The 18292-nt window shown below is 41.0% G+C and overlaps 2 protein-coding genes across 2 annotated transcripts; one reads left to right on the top strand and one right to left on the bottom strand.

Annotated features, from left to right (window-relative positions):
• Positions 1–4491: 4491 nt before the first annotated feature.
• On the bottom strand, positions 4492–9665 carry LOC310937643 (Golgi reassembly-stacking protein 1-like). Its single transcript, XM_083901954.1, has 9 exons — positions 9462–9665; positions 8570–8650; positions 7955–8158; positions 7433–7519; positions 7182–7312; positions 6935–7073; positions 6740–6842; positions 6521–6637; positions 4492–5408 (listed from the first exon to the last, which is right to left on the bottom strand). The coding sequence occupies exons 1-9, from the start codon at positions 9525–9527 to the stop codon at positions 5110–5112; spliced, it is 1227 nt and encodes a 408-aa protein (XP_083758080.1). The 5' UTR covers positions 9528–9665; the 3' UTR covers positions 4492–5109.
• Positions 9666–12897: 3232 nt separating this feature from the next.
• LOC310937283 (elastase-1-like) lies at positions 12898–15962 on the top strand (the record flags this gene model as incomplete). Its single annotated transcript, XM_083901513.1, has 7 exons — positions 12898–12931; positions 13018–13112; positions 13205–13311; positions 14559–14687; positions 14786–14922; positions 14999–15144; positions 15795–15962. The coding sequence occupies 7 exons, from the start codon at positions 12898–12900 to the stop codon at positions 15960–15962; spliced, it is 816 nt and encodes a 271-aa protein (XP_083757639.1).
• Positions 15963–18292: the final 2330 nt, after the last annotated feature.

Raw genomic sequence — 18292 nt, 5'->3', positions numbered from 1 at the left:
GCTAAAATGCGTCGGCTGCGAAACCTGCGTCGCGATGATGAGAAACACTTTGATTTTGGGCTTCATAAATAAAGAAATGCGTCATATATTATATCTACAACATCAAAAGACTGTGAAAGAAACTGAACCCGTGAAAGAATCACAAAGACAGACGTGGAGGAAATCATCTCTTCTGTGGACTGGAGGAGGAAACGGCTAACGCTAACACGTTTATTCTGGTAATTCTACGACGAGAGATTACATTCACAAGAGAGACAGTGTAAGATGGAGAACGACAACAGCTGAAACTAGAAAAGTTTTTCAAAAAGTTGATCTAAAAAAAACCCCCTCTTTTTCTCGTTTACAGTCATTTTGGATCTGTAGTACACAGTCGTTTCTGTCTTGGCTGTACTGTTGGAAACTAAAAATCTAACATAAAGTGCCTTAAAGGTGAAGTAAGTAGTTTATAGTGCCATCTAGAGGAGAGGCTGAAATTTACAACAAAGAACTGCTGCTCTGCTCACCCCCTCCCTTCCCTAACAGTGGCAATGCAACCGCGGCCCGCGACCACATTATTTTACATGACTTTTTGAAACACTACGAAAATGAAACACAAACTATTATACAGCGACTAGACAATGCAGGAGCACATAATATGTATAAAAAAGTGGATTTTGGGTTATATAAACCCATAAATACTACACATTGTCCCTTTAAAAAATGACACATTTCCAGATTCCTAATTCTGTATGAAGCTCCCAGAATGGTTAGGCAAACATCACCTACAAAGTGGCTCCAACACCAGCTGTCAATCACTCTGGCGTTCGCTCATACGCCTTCACTGATCATCCGTTTCCCTCAAAATTGGAACAAAGCCCTATTTGAAGCAGACCTGGAACTAGTGAGCGTTCACTTCGCATTATAAATGAGGTGATTTAGCAGCTCGCCAGGCTCATTTTTTGCCACATTTTACATTCGTCTACCTTGCGTCACTGCTTCCTCTAATCCCCCCCCTCTCTCTCTCTGTGCGTCTCTGTGGTGCTATAAGAATAAGACGACGACAGTGGCCTCCATTTTGCTGTGTGTGATAAGCTATCACAGGCTCATACCCTGCAGGAAACGCACGTCTTCAAGCTCCAGGGTGGATGAAAATGGAGCTGAGACACACACACACCTGACTGAAGGAGCTACCATTGGAAACAAGAGTCGAGCGAGTTAAGATGATGGATTTTCCTGCAAAAAAAAACAGCCAGTAATTTTATGACTCCGGGGGGGGGGGGTTGCAAAACAAGTTCATGCATCTCATGATTTCTGTGTTATTTAGTGCACGATAACTGAGAAACAAGTCCCAGAAGCAGGGAAAACATCGGGGATCAGTGCTGAGTCATGTTTCTCTATCCAGTCTCATCCATCCTGGGAGACTAAGCCAAAACTTTATCCCTGGCTTCTCACCACAAAAAAAAAAAGGGGGGCTTCCTCGCCAGCCAGACACAAAATGTAAGAAAACTGGCAGGTAAAACTTTATAAAAACTGACAAAAAGATGCCTCAAAGAAGCAGAAAACTCTGCAGAGGAGGAGGAGGAGCGACAGGAGCAGATGGTCGCACGCTCGACTTTCAGCCAGGGTCATCTGGACACTGTGGGACAATGTGTGCCGTCTTGTGAGGCCGTTTAGAATTGGAAATAAAGTGCGCAAAAAAATTTGCATCTCTGCACCGGCCGCTGCATCGTCCGAGTCACCTCCATCTCCTGCTGCTGTTGTCAACCCGGACAGCAGAGAAGGTTATACGGCTCACTTAAAGAGCGAGAGGTCACAAAGATCCCAGATAAAACAGGGTAATAAAGTGGCATTTGTTTACATACATTATATATATGTATATATATATATATATACATATATAAGTAGAATACAAGCCCTTTATTAGTAATCATTAAGCACATATTCACACGTTATTCTACGTAACCTTATTCTACCTCTATTACGACATGAATTAAGATTTTTCCTACATAAGGTGTTAATATGTGCTTAATATTTACTAATAAAGGGCTAGTATGTGACTTATATGCATGTTAGTAAGCACCTAGTTAATGGTGAATAATGTGTTCCCTAATCTAAAGTGTTACCACGCATTTTAGTGTAGGTAGATCAGGCATCCACTTTCCAGACTACACTCTTAGAAATAAGGGTTCCAAAAGGGTCCTTCTACAAGGGCTGAGGTTCTACCTGGAAGCATCTGCTTCTGAAAAACCCTTTCCCGAAGAAAGGGTTTTTCAAGGGTTCTTGATGACACTAATGGTTCCAGTAAGAACCATTTTGAACCCTTAAAAACCCCTTTCCTGATTAAAGGATTTTAAAAGGGTTCTTGGTGGAACCCTCCAAAAGGGTTCTTGGTGGAACCCTCCAAAAGGGTTCCAGGTGGAACCCTCCGAAAGTCAAGAGTCAAGAACCCTTGAAAAACCCTTTCTTTGCGAAAGGGCTTTTCAGAAGCAAATAGTTCCAGGTACAACCACAGCCCTTTTGGAACCCTTATTTCTAAGAGTGTAGTCTGGAAAGTGGATGCCTGATCTACCTACACTCTTTCAAGTTTCAAGTTTCAAGGTTCTTGGTAACACTAATGGTTCCAGTAAGAACCATTTTGATCCAGAGAACCCTTTAAAACCCCTGTTAATGAGGAGATAAAAAGCGTATTTTTCTAATAAAGTTCAGGTTTCCCTCAGTGTGGGCAGAGCTCTTTCATTGCAATTATGGGCTGTTTATTAGCGGTTGTCTGACACAGGCAGGCAGGCGGACACTTCTCTGACATAATTCCACTCACTGCAGAACGCTCGCATGCAAATGCGGCTCCAAATATAGGCCAACTTAGGCGGGATGGTGACACAAAAACACACAAAGTAGAAGACTTTGGGGTGTGAGAGGGATTTACGTTCACACGTACAGGCAAACAGAAATGTGCAGCTATATTTAACTTCCTCTCACTTGAGCATCCACATATGCCAACCCTATCTTTTTTCCTCCCCCCAAAGGAGTCAAACGGGCACCATCCCAACTCAACACTTCCGCTTTTTTTCTCTCCCCCCCCCCCGACTACCCATTCATTCATTCCATCGCACGCCTCCCCTTCTCTCTTTCCTCGCACTTATTCTATTCCACGATTTGTCATGCTGCAGCGACAGGCTGAAGCACAGGGTTCACTATGCTGGCGCCTGTGAACCGAAGCCTCTGCCTTCCTCTCTCTCTCTTTCTCCGGGGTTTTTTTTTGACGTAAAGCCAGGCTGACAGGAGGGTTCAGCTGCGTCACAGTGTCCTTTGAAAATGGTCACGGTAAAGGGAGGGAAAAAATTGAAAATGAAGACAGGGCATGTTTCCGTCAGAGGTGAATCCCCTGGCTTTTGCCTCGGGGGGGGCGGCTGCTTCTTAAAAACGCTGTGATGCTGTGACTGGAACACGGAGGCTCTGAAACAGCATATTTACGCCCCGAGGTTCTCTGGCAGCGACTGAATAGATGTGGATTTAATAAAACATATTAAATGTATAACACAGACAGGTACACACAGGTGTGTCAGTGGAGAGGTGTCCTTAAGTGTACCCCTCACTCTCTGCTGGATAAAGACAAATCCATCCTCTCGTGTTTTCCCATCCCCCGCCTTCCTCCATCTGAAGAGTGGCCTGGTAAATAATTGAGGCATAGCCCCCCCCCCCCCCGTTCTGCTACTGCTTCTCCATTCGTAGTTTTTCTTTCCTTTTTTTATTTTTCTGGGTCTCATCGACATCGTGTAATCTGATGTAAAGTGTCTGATTAAATGCTTCATATTCGTAGCCACATCGGTCAAATGAAGAGTCTAAGTCGCATTGCTTACGCTTTGTTGTGGCCAGCTCTGGAAATACGATATTTCCAGTGTCTTAAAACGCAGCGCTAGATTATATCAATGAAAGGATTCATCAGTGTTATTTACACTTCCCTCTGCTAATGGAAACGACTCCCACTCTGATGGATAAACTCCAGTGATTTGTAGTGAAAAGGCCACAGAGGAAATGTGATTTTCTTTTTTGCGAAACATTTCACGTCTCCATTAAATCCCTGAAAATATGATAAAGGAGACCTAATCTGCTTCTTTTTTTTTCTTTTTAGGCTGCAATGGGTTTTCAAGTTGGAATCTATAAAGAAGAGTTTGCTGACACCTGCTGTCTGAACCATGTTTACGCTGATTTAGACCTTTTTTTTCACCAGAAATATTCAAAAAAGAGCCATGACAAGTAGATCAAATGTCACAGTGCAGTTCTTACTTTGTGTCTGGAGGATTATTTCCTTTCATGTTGCTCATATTAAACAGATTATTGTCCACAAAAGTCTATTGTTTTCACATTCAAATGCCCATGAAGGTCAATTACAACTGTTTTTCATTCCGTTTCTGCCTCAAAATGACTGATTTTTACTACTTTACTGCAGAGACGCAGGGCGTCACTCCTAGAATAAAGACAACGAACAGATGCAGGTTCATCTTTTTTCTTTTTTTTAATAATAAATATTTAAATATTTACACCCATCCATAAAAATCATAAACAATCTTTGCTTCTTTAAAATCTACGAGTCAATCAAAGAGCTGCATCACACGCGCCGTCATTCACACCGATTCAAACATGAGACAAAAAGGCTTTCAATGGTTGATGCCTGAGATTAAAATCATATTTTTTTTTGTTTAACGTGCACCCCGATCAAAATTAATCCCCAAAAAACTGAAAATACCCACATTTTAAAATTGTAATCTTTGCCAGCTTTTTTTAAGTGCAAACTGTGGTGACTTTTAACAGTGACGACTCAACTAAGGCTTCATTCAGCTCAATGTCCACACACACACACACACACACACACACACACCCTCCACACACACACACACACACACTAAAGTCTAAATTATACATTCCTAATTGTTATAGCTATCGACTCCAGCGCGTCTTCCCTAAATGTGCAATTCAGCATGCAGCAGTGGCACTTGGTTATAAATAAACTCTTGTGAATCAAAAAATAATTTCCAGTGAAGCAACTTACAATCACGCGAGGAAGCTTTTTTTTTGTTTTCCGTATATAATGGTGTGCTCGAAATCTTCTATGTATACTGAGATGAAAGGTCTTTAATTGTCTGTAGCAGCAGCAGCAGCCTCTGTCATCTCCTCCTCCTCCATGATACTGACGGAGAGTGACGGCACAGAGACAGTATCTTGCATACCTGGGTTTGGATTTGTGTCACACAGGCTTTCTACGGCGACGTCAAGGACGACGGGGTTGTCACCGCCGCCGTCGTTGTCAAGGACGACGGGGTTGTCGCCGCCGCCGCCGCCGTCGTCTGCAGGCTCAACGGCGGGCTCCGGCACGGGTTCGGATTCCGCTTCCTGCGCCTCTGGAGATGGAGGTATTAGGAATGATGAGGTATCTGTAAGAAAGGAAAGTGTGCGTTACTTTCAAACTATTGTCAAATGACGACATGACATTCCCACGCAAGCACAGGAAGTGATTTGTTTTACGTCAAGACAGACAAAGTGAGACGGCTGCAAACAGGTCGGAGTTTGACTGAAAACACAAATGAGCAACCACGAAAGACGTTTGATTGCTTAAAGCTCCCATAGAGTGGTCCTATCGCACATATATGTTAGTTATGGAGGTCTACTTACATACATTAACTTGTTTTTATTGTCAAAAACCTCCTAGTTGCTGCAAACGAGCCGATCGAAATCTCTCCTCACTGAAGCTCTCTTCAGCCGTGCTGTTTGAGACTGAAATCGCAATCCCGGAAGACAGACTGTGTTGTGATTGGCCAGCCAACGAGAGCTTTCCCAACTGTCTTGTGATTGGCCAGGTACCTGGAAGTGACGTCATTAGCACGTCAGCTGTCGCAAGCGAAACACCTCTACAACGGATCCTTACGTCACGATTCCTAGCTTTTTCAGAGCGCTCGCAGAGACCGAGAATACAATAAAACCCAGCGTTCTCAGCAGTGGCTGATCTGTTTGATTCCAAACTTCAGGGCTTCATAAACGAGGTAATGGCGCAGATACACACCTAAAAACAGCATTAATTGGAACTTCCCGTCTATGGGAGCTTTAATCTAGCTGCACACAGCGTTGCCAGATCAGACTGACAGTTTCCAGCCCAATTACATCTTAGAACCCGCCCAATCCAATAAAAACCAGCCCAAACTCGTAAAATCATAACACATGCAATAGAAAAACACATCCAGAGCTTCATATCTGCATCATATAACCACACATAAGTGAAAGAGGTTTTCTGTAAATTGCAACCAACAACAGCGCAGTACGTACTGTAAGTCAACCATAGGCTAAACAAATTGCAAAAATGAACCTCTGTCATCCGAGCGCCAGTCACAGATTAGTAATAATGCCAGCTAGGTGCAATTTTAAGCTGTGTTGGCGTAATAAATGTCATTATTTACATTATTTGACTACAGAAAACAAATTTGATTCAGCAGCCCAATCTGCACTGGCTGCACATGTCAATCACTTATCTAGGTCGTTACGAGGTACTCACCCAAAATAGACCGATCGCCAGAGTCGTAATTATTAAACATGGAGCTCTGGCTTATGTCCATGTTGGAAACCATGGCCGGTAAGTCTGGAGTCACCGCTTCAGGGAGGTCGGTAATATCTGCAATTTGCACAAAAAACGGCGATTGTTTAGTGAGGGACATACATACGTACGTCAGACGCTGACGCTAAGTAAATTTGTGCTTTGTGGAAATTTGATTACTTAGGTCAACAGGTGGTTGTGTGGGTGAGGTCAGCAACATTTCCTGCACTTCATTGTTAATCAAGCCTGCGTTGCTAACGCTGGGAGGGACACTTTCAGGCACCTAAAAGAGAGAGAGAGAGAGAGAATCTGTGTTTACTTCACCGAAAGAATAAGTTAAATACATGAGACAAAGAATGATATGATCACGTGTACCTCAGTGTTGTCACTTGTAACGCGCTCTTCAATGCCGACAGAGACTGTGGACTCCAAAAGCCTTTTGTTCTGGTTGTTAGGTTGAAGTGGACGAGTTGGGATCCTGTGCAAATATCCAAAGCCGATGCCACAGCCTAAGCTGCGATGTAACACAAACGCGGCGTTGGTTATGATGTATGTTTATTGCGTGTCTATGAAAGCGACACAAATGCGATAAATTATGATTCATTATTTACCAAACGCCTACCTTCCTTCTCCTCCCCACGCTCCGTTGGGAGTGACCACAACCTCTCTGCATTGATCCGTGTTTGTGTTGTACACCAGCAGCTTCAGTGGCTTCCCCTCGCTGGCCTCAATCATGGAGAAGAAATCTTCCGACTGCATATGGGTTACAAAATTTAATTTGAAACGTTGTAATACAATTTGTTCGGGGGGGGGGGGGGGGGGGATGTCTTTAAATATCGATTTTATGTCGAGACAGAGGAGGAAAATACGTACATCTTGTAACACCTGGTCGGCTCCCACAATGAAGTCGTCGTGTGCAATAAGGCCGGCCAGCGCTGCAGGAGAATTAGGCTCTAGATCCTAAATGGGAAAAGAATATTATGAGGACATTTTATTGAAAATAAATAGATCAGGTACAGTAACTATGGCAGCTATGCGAGGAAATTTTGCTGGAATAGATTGATGGTGACCCTTTTTAGGAAGTATGAACCAAACTGCGGGCTTGTATGCACGTGTGGGGATGCTAATCAGCTATCTGAGGTACATGGTAAGTGTGGCCCAGCCCTTACAGGCAAATTAAATGGTACTAACCACCTATTAATAAGAGTATAATGCAACCTTTTTATGAAATTGACGCAGCTTTAGTTTGGAAACTTGCCACTCTTTCACCTTCAAACTAACTAAACCAAATTGTGCTGCTTATTACCTCACAGAAAAACATGTTTCTATTGCAATAAGGTCAGCAAAATGTCAACAGATGAAAGATTAAACAAAGAAATAACAGATTTGACTCACCAGGACGTGCCACACGTTCTCATTGGCTCCTTCGAAGTTGCAGAAGCGGACGCTGGCCCCGAGCAGACCCTGACCACCCCACATGTTACTGGGCGTCACCTCCAGTTCCCGTACCCGCTGTGTCTTCGAGTTGTACACTTCGAGTCTGACCTCTTTTTCGACGTTGGCCTTTAGAAGGTCTTTGAGCAAGTCACTCTCTTTATTCTGGAGGGAACAGAGAGAGAGAGAGAGCACAGATATTGTCAAACCGAATAACATTAAAATGAGATTATGGCAGCGGATCATGTGGCCACCTTTAGCTCTTGAGGCGATAATAAAAGCCTGATGTTTAAATCTTATAATAAGGAGAAGAACAGTTTGTTGTCATTGTCATTAGTTGTTTGGTTTGTGCACACACAGAATAACATTCTAAAACACATTTACCACATCCCTGTCACTGCAATACACATTTAAACCGTCTGAAAGAAGTTAATAGGACAGCCGTTGACTCACAATTCACTTCACGAAATTCAAATCCCATCCAGATAAATCCAAGGAATATTTTTAGTATTTGGCCTGGGGACTTGTTAATTAAAGCGACTCGTCTTATATTCAGAATCAGAGATGTCTACTTACCAGTCGGGTGTTTCCTATGGAGAGGATGAAGTCAAAGAACGGCTCCAGACCGGCCTTCAGAGCAGGCGAGTCCTTCTGAATCTGAAAGAAAGTTATAATTCATCTGTCAATCATTCCTCATGGATTGTTCTATTGAAAATAACGGACAGGAAATGGCAGCAAAAATAGTCAGAAACTTTATGCCAATATTCTCTAAGTTTTCTGATTTGTCAGCTTCTTAAATGTGAATTTTTTTTCGTTACGTGGACAAAACAAGACATTTGAGAACATCATCATATCCACGTTTGAGAAGGACCAAGCGATTAATCGAGGAAAGGAATCGATTATGATGAATAATCGTACGTATTCTATCACGTTTAAAAAATGTGGGTGTCCATAATAATAATAAAAAAGTTTGAGAAACACTAGCATAAAGAATACCCTAGTTACAGTCGCCCCCATGTGTCGACTTATGGAACTGCAGCTGTCAGGTTATCATTCCTGCAATACAGTATTTTTTTACAGCAGCAGGTGCTTCCTCTTTTTAATAATGAGGCTAACATGTACCCATGATCGATGCTAGTATCAAACCGTGTTTTTTTGAGCGATGTAAACAGAGCAGTTGTTGTTCCAGCGACACCGCGGTAACTTGGGTGTGTTCCAAACGCCACCTCATCATGGGCGGACACTGCGAAACCACGGTCATTATACCGTGCGACTACAATTATATGGAATTACAATTACAGCCTGTCACTTATTAACAACCTGCTACACTTGCTTCTTCTCAAATAAACATAGCTCGGCTGCTCGCACAGTTTAGTAAAGTTGGCACAGGCATAAGAATGTGAGTGAGCAAAAATGGAACACTCCGCTGCTGCCGTGTATGTGTGCGTGTAACCTTGCGTCAACTTACCCCGTGAACATGATATCCACTGTTACTTCCACCGTCCGACAAAAACGAGCTCTGCGGAAGCCCCATGGCCTTCAACGGTCACGTCTGACCAGCACTTAGCTCAATGTCACTGAGGTAGAGTCGCGTTATAAGGCATATTACGTTAGAAGCCACACGGCTACTGCTACTACTGCTGCTGCTCCAGGCTAAATGCTAACGCTAACAGCCGAGGGCAGGCTGACACAGCAGCGGCAGCAGCAGCAGGCGGCGCGCGCTGCTGACTGCACGGCTAAGGCCAAACTAATAAATAAAGATGGCAGAAAAATCGATCTGGAGGAGAACAACAACGATTCGGCTGCACTCGATTTGACGCTGTGCTGTTGCCTGGAAACGGACAACAGTGGTTGTCATTTCATTCATGAAAAGTTGACGTCATTCACAGTATTGAAATATTCTACTCCAGTAAAAGTACCACTATTTTTTTTATTACATTTTATTTAAGTACAAGTAAAAGTACTGGTCTAAAAATGTTCTAGTTCAAATATATAAATAAATATATATATATATATATATATATATATATGTATATATATATGTATATATATATATATATATATATATATGTGTGTATTAAAGTAGCTTGTTTAAAATGTACTCATAGTAAAAGCTACTTTTAGTTTATAATATTAATAACAAAGGAAACTAACATTGTACATTCAGCAGGGCCGGCCCAAGCCTCCATGGGGCCCTAAGCAAAATTAGATTTTGGGGCCCTCTGTTACTGCCAATAATAATGATTATTGATCATTCACACACCTGCTATACTAAAGCTATTCTACTTATTCTACTCTGTCACAAATACGCTTGTAAAACTAAATGCGAGAATTTTTTGTTTGACAGATTTGCAAATTTACAGAAAAATCTTTCAATTAATATTTGTTTAAATCAGCAACTCCCCCTACTGGCGACACAGAGAATCAATACATACATCCAAATGGTTATATATATATTATATTAAGATATTAAGGTCTGAAAACCTAAAAATGTGCACAATATTTGTAATACACTCCTTTAATACAAAGATTCGACTTTTAAATGTAAAAAAACCCCCACATAAAATAAACAAATAAATATCAAACAGATACTTCAATAAAAATGTAAATCAACAGAGGTACCCGGAACAAGGTGATAAAAATGGTTTATAAAGTTAAATAATCACGTCTGACAACTATGTAAAAACTGTGAAAAAGCTTTGGTAAAAATGGGGAGAAAAATACTGAATCAACTACAGCAATCCAAACTTTTCTCTTTTTTTTGAGTTAATTGCGCTTGGGGGCCCTCTAGTGGTCACGGGGCCCAAAGCAGCGTCTTATCTGTCCTGGCTGAACCTTTAATCGCTCACTCACCACTGAGAACAAGCACCCACGAAAAAACAGAAGCAGAAAAACTAAAAAATAAGTCCACTTTTGTACATATTTTTGTACATATTATATTTAGATTTCATAATATGGGGTTGAGTAAAGTCAAGGCTTTATGGATTTTGTTTGGACACTTGTTTGTCCATGAATAACAGCTGCTGTTTTCTCACGATGATAAGATATAAAAGCTTTCGAGTGATATTCTTTCAGTGTTTGATCACAACCTGTAGAACAGAACATTTACATGACTCACCCTCATGTCGATTGCATTGATTGATTGATTCCTAATTCCATAGATTTGGCTAAACCATAGGTAAAACATGCACCGTTTTGACCATTTATTTTTTTACAATTTCCTTCCACACATTTCTATTAATGTCTGGAAAGATGTTTTGGTTGTAGTTCTTAATTTTGCCAAAAGGTGGCAGAAGTCCCCCTCAACTTATTTGCACTCATCAAGCTTTGATGGACAGTGTTTCAGGAACACGTTGCTTTATTTGATGGATTTTAAAACCCTTAAACACATTTATTTACGCACAAAGGAAAAGTCCATCAGCCAAAGAGGCTTTTGTAGGAATGTGTTTTGATGTGTTCAAGAAAACCACAACGTTCTGGAGACATCGAGGCTTTCGTCCAGACGAGAGCTGAGTTTTTTCTTTAATCGTGGCCAAATGTGAGCTATATGAAGTGTGACATTTTCCTGCTTGTCTGGAATCTGCAGCCATATGTTGTGGTGGTCGTCAGGAGTTCTCGAGGCATGACATCACCTACTATATCGCCTACACTCTTAGAAATAAAAGTGCTAAGTAGAACCATATAAGGTTCTTCGGCTTGTCCTCATAGGAGAACCCTTTTTGGCTCAAGGTAGAACCTTTTGGGATCAAAAGCCTCGACCTTGTCTGGATCAAAATGGTTCTTACTGGAACCATTAGTGTTACCAAGAACCCTAAATAAGAAGAACTCAATAGTGATACTTTTACTTGAGTAGAATATTTCAGTACTCTCCACCTCTGGTAAAAATATATACAACTTTGGTTTGTCATCTTCCTTCTCCCATCAACCATCTTGGTTGGAAACAACTGGAATAAAAAATAAAAGTACAAACTGTACAAGTTATAGATCCTACTTGATCAGCTAGTGTTAGAGATGTGGCTTCTCCAGTCTGTCACAGAAAGAAACCCAGAGAAAGTATGTGCAATAATGTCACAACGCACCATAAAACAGGTAGACTTTTTATACTTTGAGTATATTTAAAGGTGCCATATGTAAGAATGTGGCCAAAAACAGTTACTACATTCAAATTCAAAATACCGAGGTCTTTTAGGTTTCGTTTTTCAGACGTAACTGGCAACCCGTGGTTGCTCGGCAGCTGAGACTCTACTGACTGCAACGATTGGTAGACGGCGGTAGGTGGCGCCACATGCCAAAACATGATTTCAAAACATAAACATGATTTGCAGTCTGCAAAATATTCTTTTTAATGCAAATATTTTGTCTGTACTGTTGTTGTTGGTGAGTTCAGTTTGTCATATGAACATTATTCCTGAGTCTCTGTGACATATTAGGAGGATTTTATGAGTTATTACATAATGCACCTTTAATCATTCAGATGTGTATGGGTGGTGGAACATGTTCTTGTATTCACAGACTGTCGATGGATCCAGACACTTATCTGTCAGGAAATGTGTGTTTCCAGCTGCTCTTTTCTCACTATGATAAGATAAATGGTTTTTTAAACTCTATTCCTAATTTGATATAGGCGTGAATATACTGACCCCACAATTACACATATATCGTACATATATATATATATATATATATGCACGGAGAGCTTTGCTGTATATGTGTAAAAATAAATCTAAAATGTCACGAGTTTGTATAATAACTTTAGATGTGAAATGACACTGGTGTTGATTGTAGGTGTTGATGTTGGCAGGTGACTCCATGGTTGACTCATACGTGCTGGAATTGTCCCAGTCTCAAACTAATATAAATAGTTACCAGCACAAACATGCTGTCTAACCCTGACCGCTCCAATCATGATTTGGCTCGTGCCTCTTCTGTCCTGCATCGGTACGTGTTTTTTTTCTTCTTCTCTTCAACTCCTGCTCTTGATGTTGTTGTAGCTTGACGTTTGGTTGCATCGTGTGTTTCCACAGGGCTGATTTATGCCGAGGAACCCTTCAACCACAGGGTCAACAATGACAGAGTCATAGGAGGTCACGATGCCGCTCCCAACACCTGGAAATGGCAGGTAAAACCAGCTCATTTCGCAGTCATTCTTCGTAAAAATAATAGACGCTACTATTCAGGTTTGATGTGCGTTATATCTCTGCGTCCTCTCAGGTCTCTCTGCAGTTTGACTCCAGCAACCAGGACTCATTTTACCACATATGTGGAGGCAGTCTTATTGCCAGCCAGTTCGTCATGACTGCTGCTCACTGTATCAACAGGTAGAACAACTAAAAACATTAGTGCTATCATTTAAAACAACAACAAACTGCAAATTATAACATCAAGTGCACTGTTTACTCTACATACTGTGTATAGCTAAGCTAGTGTTGAATTAACAGTCTTTAATAGTCTTCAGTTTCTTACCTTATTGCTACACTCCTAGAAATAAGGGTTCCGAAAGGGTTCTTCTACAAGGGCTGAGGTTCTACCTGGAATTTGCTTCTGAAAAAGGGTTTTTCAAGGGTTCTTGGTAACACTAATGGTTCCAGTAAGAACCATTTTGATCCAGAGAACCCTTAAAAACCCCTTTCCTGAATAAAGGGTTTTAAAAGGGTTCCAGGTGGAACCTTTATAAAACGGTTCGTCCTGGAGCCAAAAAGGGTTCTCCTATGAGGACAAGCCGAAGAACCTTATATGATAACACAGAGTGCACTGTTTACTGTATATACTGTGTATAGCTAAGCTATTGTTGTATTTAACAGTCCTTAATAGTCTTTATTTCCTTACCTTATTTCTACACTCTTAGAAATAAGGGTTCTGAGAGGGTTCTTCTACACAGTTTGAGGTTCTACCTGGAACCGTTTGCTTCTGAAAAACCCTTTCTTCGGGAAAGGGTTTTTCAAGGGTTCGTGGTAACACTAATGGTTTCAGTAAGAACCATTTTGATCCAGAGAACCCTTTATAGAACCATATAAGGTTATTCACCTTATATGGTTCTACTTAGTACTTTTATTTGTAGGAGAGTGTAGGAGAACCCTTTTTGGCTCCAGGTGGAACCTTTCTATAAAGGTTCCATCTGAAACCCTTTTGGAGGGTTCCACCAAGAACCCCTTTAAAATCCTTTAATCAGGAAATGGGTTTTAAAGGGTTCAAAATGGTTCTTACTGGAACCATTAGTGTTACCAAGAACCCTTGAAAAACCCTTTCTTCGGGAAAGGGTTTTTCAGAAGCAGATGGTTCCAGGTAGAACCCCAGCCACTTGGCACTTTTATTTCTAAGAGTGTACTTTTCTACCTTGTTGTCATTGTTGGCTGCTGTAACACTCCAAATGCCCCCATGTGGAATGAATAAAGATTTATCTTGTCTTATCTTATAACTAGAAAAGCACTCGGAGAGCGCAGACCTCCGACCAAGGCAGCTCAAGCACTTTAACATGACTTTGCCCAGACTCTAAGTTGCACATTTTGGTCCACGAAACATCTAAAAGTCAATATTAATCTTGCGTTAATGTGTATGTTCCTGTCAGTGTGGATGCGAGTCATTACCGCGTGGTGGTGGGCGAGTACAACCTGGACGAGTACGAGGGCAGCGAGCAGTTCGTGCGCGTGGAGAACATTTTCGTCCATCCTGGCTGGACGGGACAACTTGGCAACGGGTAAAGTAAAGGTTTAGTCCCAGTTTAAAAAGACAAGCTGTTAAAAACAAACAAACATGACACTCTTGTTCACACTCTTCTGTATTGTTACCCCTCAGTAATGATATCGCCATCTTGAAACTGACCGAACACATCTATGACAACGGCTACGTGGCCATAGCCGACCTTCCCGGTGATGGAGAGATGCTGCCTCATGATTTCAGCTGTCGTATCACCGGCTGGGGACTCATGGACTGTAAGGAGACATAAAGACACACTTAGATTTGCCACATTAACGTGCAATTATTAATGATTATTTTGACGTCACACAGACTCGGGGGGCGTTCCTTCCATCATGCAGGAGGCTACCATCAAAGTGGTGGAGCATAAAGTCTGCTCCACGCCCGAGTGGTGGGGCAACATCGCCCTGAGGAGCATGGTGTGTGCTGGAGGGGATGGAGTCATCTCAGGTTGCCAGGTAATCGCATCAGAATGAGAGCTCGGCGCAGGGCTTTTATTTTCTTAGCAGGAAGTGACTTTGACGTTGTCAAATTGAAACTGAAGGAGTTCTTCTTCTTCTTTCTCCTTGACAATAAGCCAAAGAAATATTAAGAATCAGTTGAAATTTGTTGGATAAAAATCTTCGAAATGACCACAGTAACCCTCGCCGTTTTGGCGAATTTCTAAAAAAAAGTTTTCCACAAAACAGGAAGTGCCCTATGAGTTCCACAGAATTTCCCGAAACTTGGTGGGAAGGTGTTATAGAACGAGACGAACAAAAAAGTCGACCGTAACCATGGCCTCAACTCAACAGGAAGTGGGCCTTTTTGAATTTTTGCGTCGATTTTGGCCATTGATGCAGCCAATGAACACATCAAAACACACTAAAACGAAACTGAACTGAAATTCATTCTGGAATACAGACCATTAGAAGTTTTACTTTTGATTTACCTGCAGGTGTTAAAGGTTAAAGAATGAAATTAAAGGATTTGATCATCCATGTTTGGTCTCACATATTCTTTCGTCCTTTTTTTTTAAGACTAAAACTAAATAAAAACTAAACTAAAACAACTAAATCATTTGTTGAAAGAACTAAAAGCTAATAACCTTGCTTCTCGTGTGTCTCAGGGTGACTCTGGTGGACCCCTGAACTGCTTCACCGACGGAGCCTGGAGAGTCCACGGCGTGGTCAGCTATGGTCCGTCCGGTTACTGCAACCAGGTCTCCAAGCCCACCGTCTTCACCAGGGTCTCGTCCTTCATGGACTGGATCCTCCGCATAAGCCGCAGTTCTTAGACGCATGCGGCACGTTATTCCCCAGCTGTCAAAATGAAATGACATGTTAATAAAAAAATGCATGTGCATCTCAAAGATGCTTGTTGTAGTTCTTAATTCAGCCACAGGGTGGCGAGAGTTCCCCATGTTTAGACTTTGGTTTTGGGTTAGGAGTTTCTGTTCAGTTTCAGGAACATGTTATGTGGTTGATTGGTCTCTCTGTTGTGCATTGAGTCACAGTTTTAAAATGTAAAACACACTATTATTTGAAATGAAACACCAAAGGGACTGGACCTCCAAAGAGGCTGCAGTCAGGAATGTGTTTTCTTGTATTAAAGAGAAAACCACAAAATCCTACAAACATCCGCTTCGAGGCTTTTTGTCCGGACGAACGACTGAGTTTTTCTTCCGTGTGCACTCGGGCACACGGGTGTGACATTCCCTCCTCGTCTGGAATCTCCAGCCATATGTTGTTGCTGTGGTGGTGGTCGTCAGGAGTTCTCGCAGCATGACATCACCTACAGTAGAGGGGAGAGAGAGCATGGCTGTTTTGTCTTTTAACCATGGCGACCAGAAACCATAGATGAATTCCAGTGGTTACACAGAGAAGACGTAGAAAAACAAAGGTCCGTTTCTATGTGAACTGTATATTGTCTTTAGTTTTTATAGAGAAGACAATGGTATGGGGTGTTTCAGACCAGTGAGTCTGTACAGTAAAAAATATAAGACAAGCAACTACTTCAAACTACGTTTCATTTCTTAGCAGAACAATAAAAGAACAACATAAACGATGTTTTTAATGCCTCAAAGATGTTAAACGATCCAAGCTATAGCTCAAATTTAGCCAGTGTGACATTTCCACTGCCTTACCACCTCTGCTAGAAATACTGGCAGCAGGATCGCCATTATTTAACGATAGAATTAACTTTACTTTATAGTTTTCTGCTGCTAATGATAAAGACAGTACTGATTTAGGTTACTGGGTCGTCGCATAACATACGATTAAAGACCCAAAGGCTGTAATAAGACTTTTCCTGGTCGAACAAAACTGCAGATTTCCACGACTTTCAATCATTCAGAAATGGTCTAAAAATGACTGTATGGGACTAATATCGGTATCAGTAGACAACAAATATGACAAAGTACAAAGAAGTTCTTTAGAAAATGTTGTTTTTTTTATTATGATTTGGAGGGACAGGCTGTCAAAACGGCTTAGATGAAAGAAACTGTCTTTAAAACAGTGGGTTAAAGTGTGAATATGTAAAAAATAAAGCAGCTTTGTTTGCTCTGCAGGAACCATTCAAGCAGAAATATGTACAACAAAAAAAGGCAAAAAAATAAAATAAAAAGTAAGACACGTGGTTTTTTTCTTTTCCGAAAAATGAAATGAGAGAAAAAAAGCAAAAAAATAAAATAAAATAAAAAAAGCCGTACTGTAATACATTACATTGATAAAACACTCACTGTTGCAAATTTCTTCATGAGAATCGATGTTTTTTTATACAAGAGAAATCAGTGCCGTCTTCATGGCATGAGAACATAATAATAATAATAATAATAATAATAACATTGGATGGACGTCAAAGTAATCATCAAAAAAAAAAAAAAGGCAAAACAAATAATACATTTCCCATGTGCAGGCTGCACTTTTTCAAAAGTATACAATTAATTAGAACAAGGTTGTTGTTTTTTTCTTCGTCTTAACAAACAAGGACCTGCATGCATAAGTTTTCTAAAGGGTCCAGAAAAGGCTGTTGAACGAGTTGTAGAAAGATGTGTGAGATATGTACATAAAGTCTCTCTCTATAGTGTCCCTCAACCACCATGAAATGTCGGAATAAGCTGTCGGGGGAGAGGAGGGAGGGGGGGGGGGACGAGGGGGGGCTTGAGTTTGCGCGAGCGATAAAAAATCTGTATAATATATGCAGTTTTTAATCCACAAAACCCCCCCCACACATTTATAAACATGTTGTAACCCAAGTCACAGACTTCCAAAAAGATTCAAGCGTACAATCAAATTGATTCTTTGCAATTTTACTCGTTTGTTGTTTTATTTTAGTGGCATTTTCGCTAAAATATCTAACCCCGCCCCGCCCATAAAACCGCTACCTATGAAAAATACTTCAGATTAGCAATTACCTTCATACATATACATTTCCCCTCTTATAATTCATATATATTACAAATGTCGCCCCCCGCGATTGGAAAATGACTCGTTTTCGTTTGTTCTCTTTAATAAAATATTCAATTTGTCAGCGATTAGAATTCATTTGTGTCGACACCTACATAAATTAATTAGTTAGAAAATATTAGTGTCATTTTTTTTCTACCGTTACATTACAGGCAGCAAA

The sequence above is a fragment of the Microchirus variegatus genome (genome assembly GCF_963457635.1).
Source record: "Microchirus variegatus genome assembly, chromosome: 15".
In the NCBI taxonomy this organism is placed as follows: Eukaryota; Metazoa; Chordata; class Actinopteri; order Pleuronectiformes; family Soleidae; genus Microchirus; species Microchirus variegatus.
Note: the sequence above shows the minus strand (reverse complement) of the source record. Positions and strands in the feature narration are given on the sequence as shown.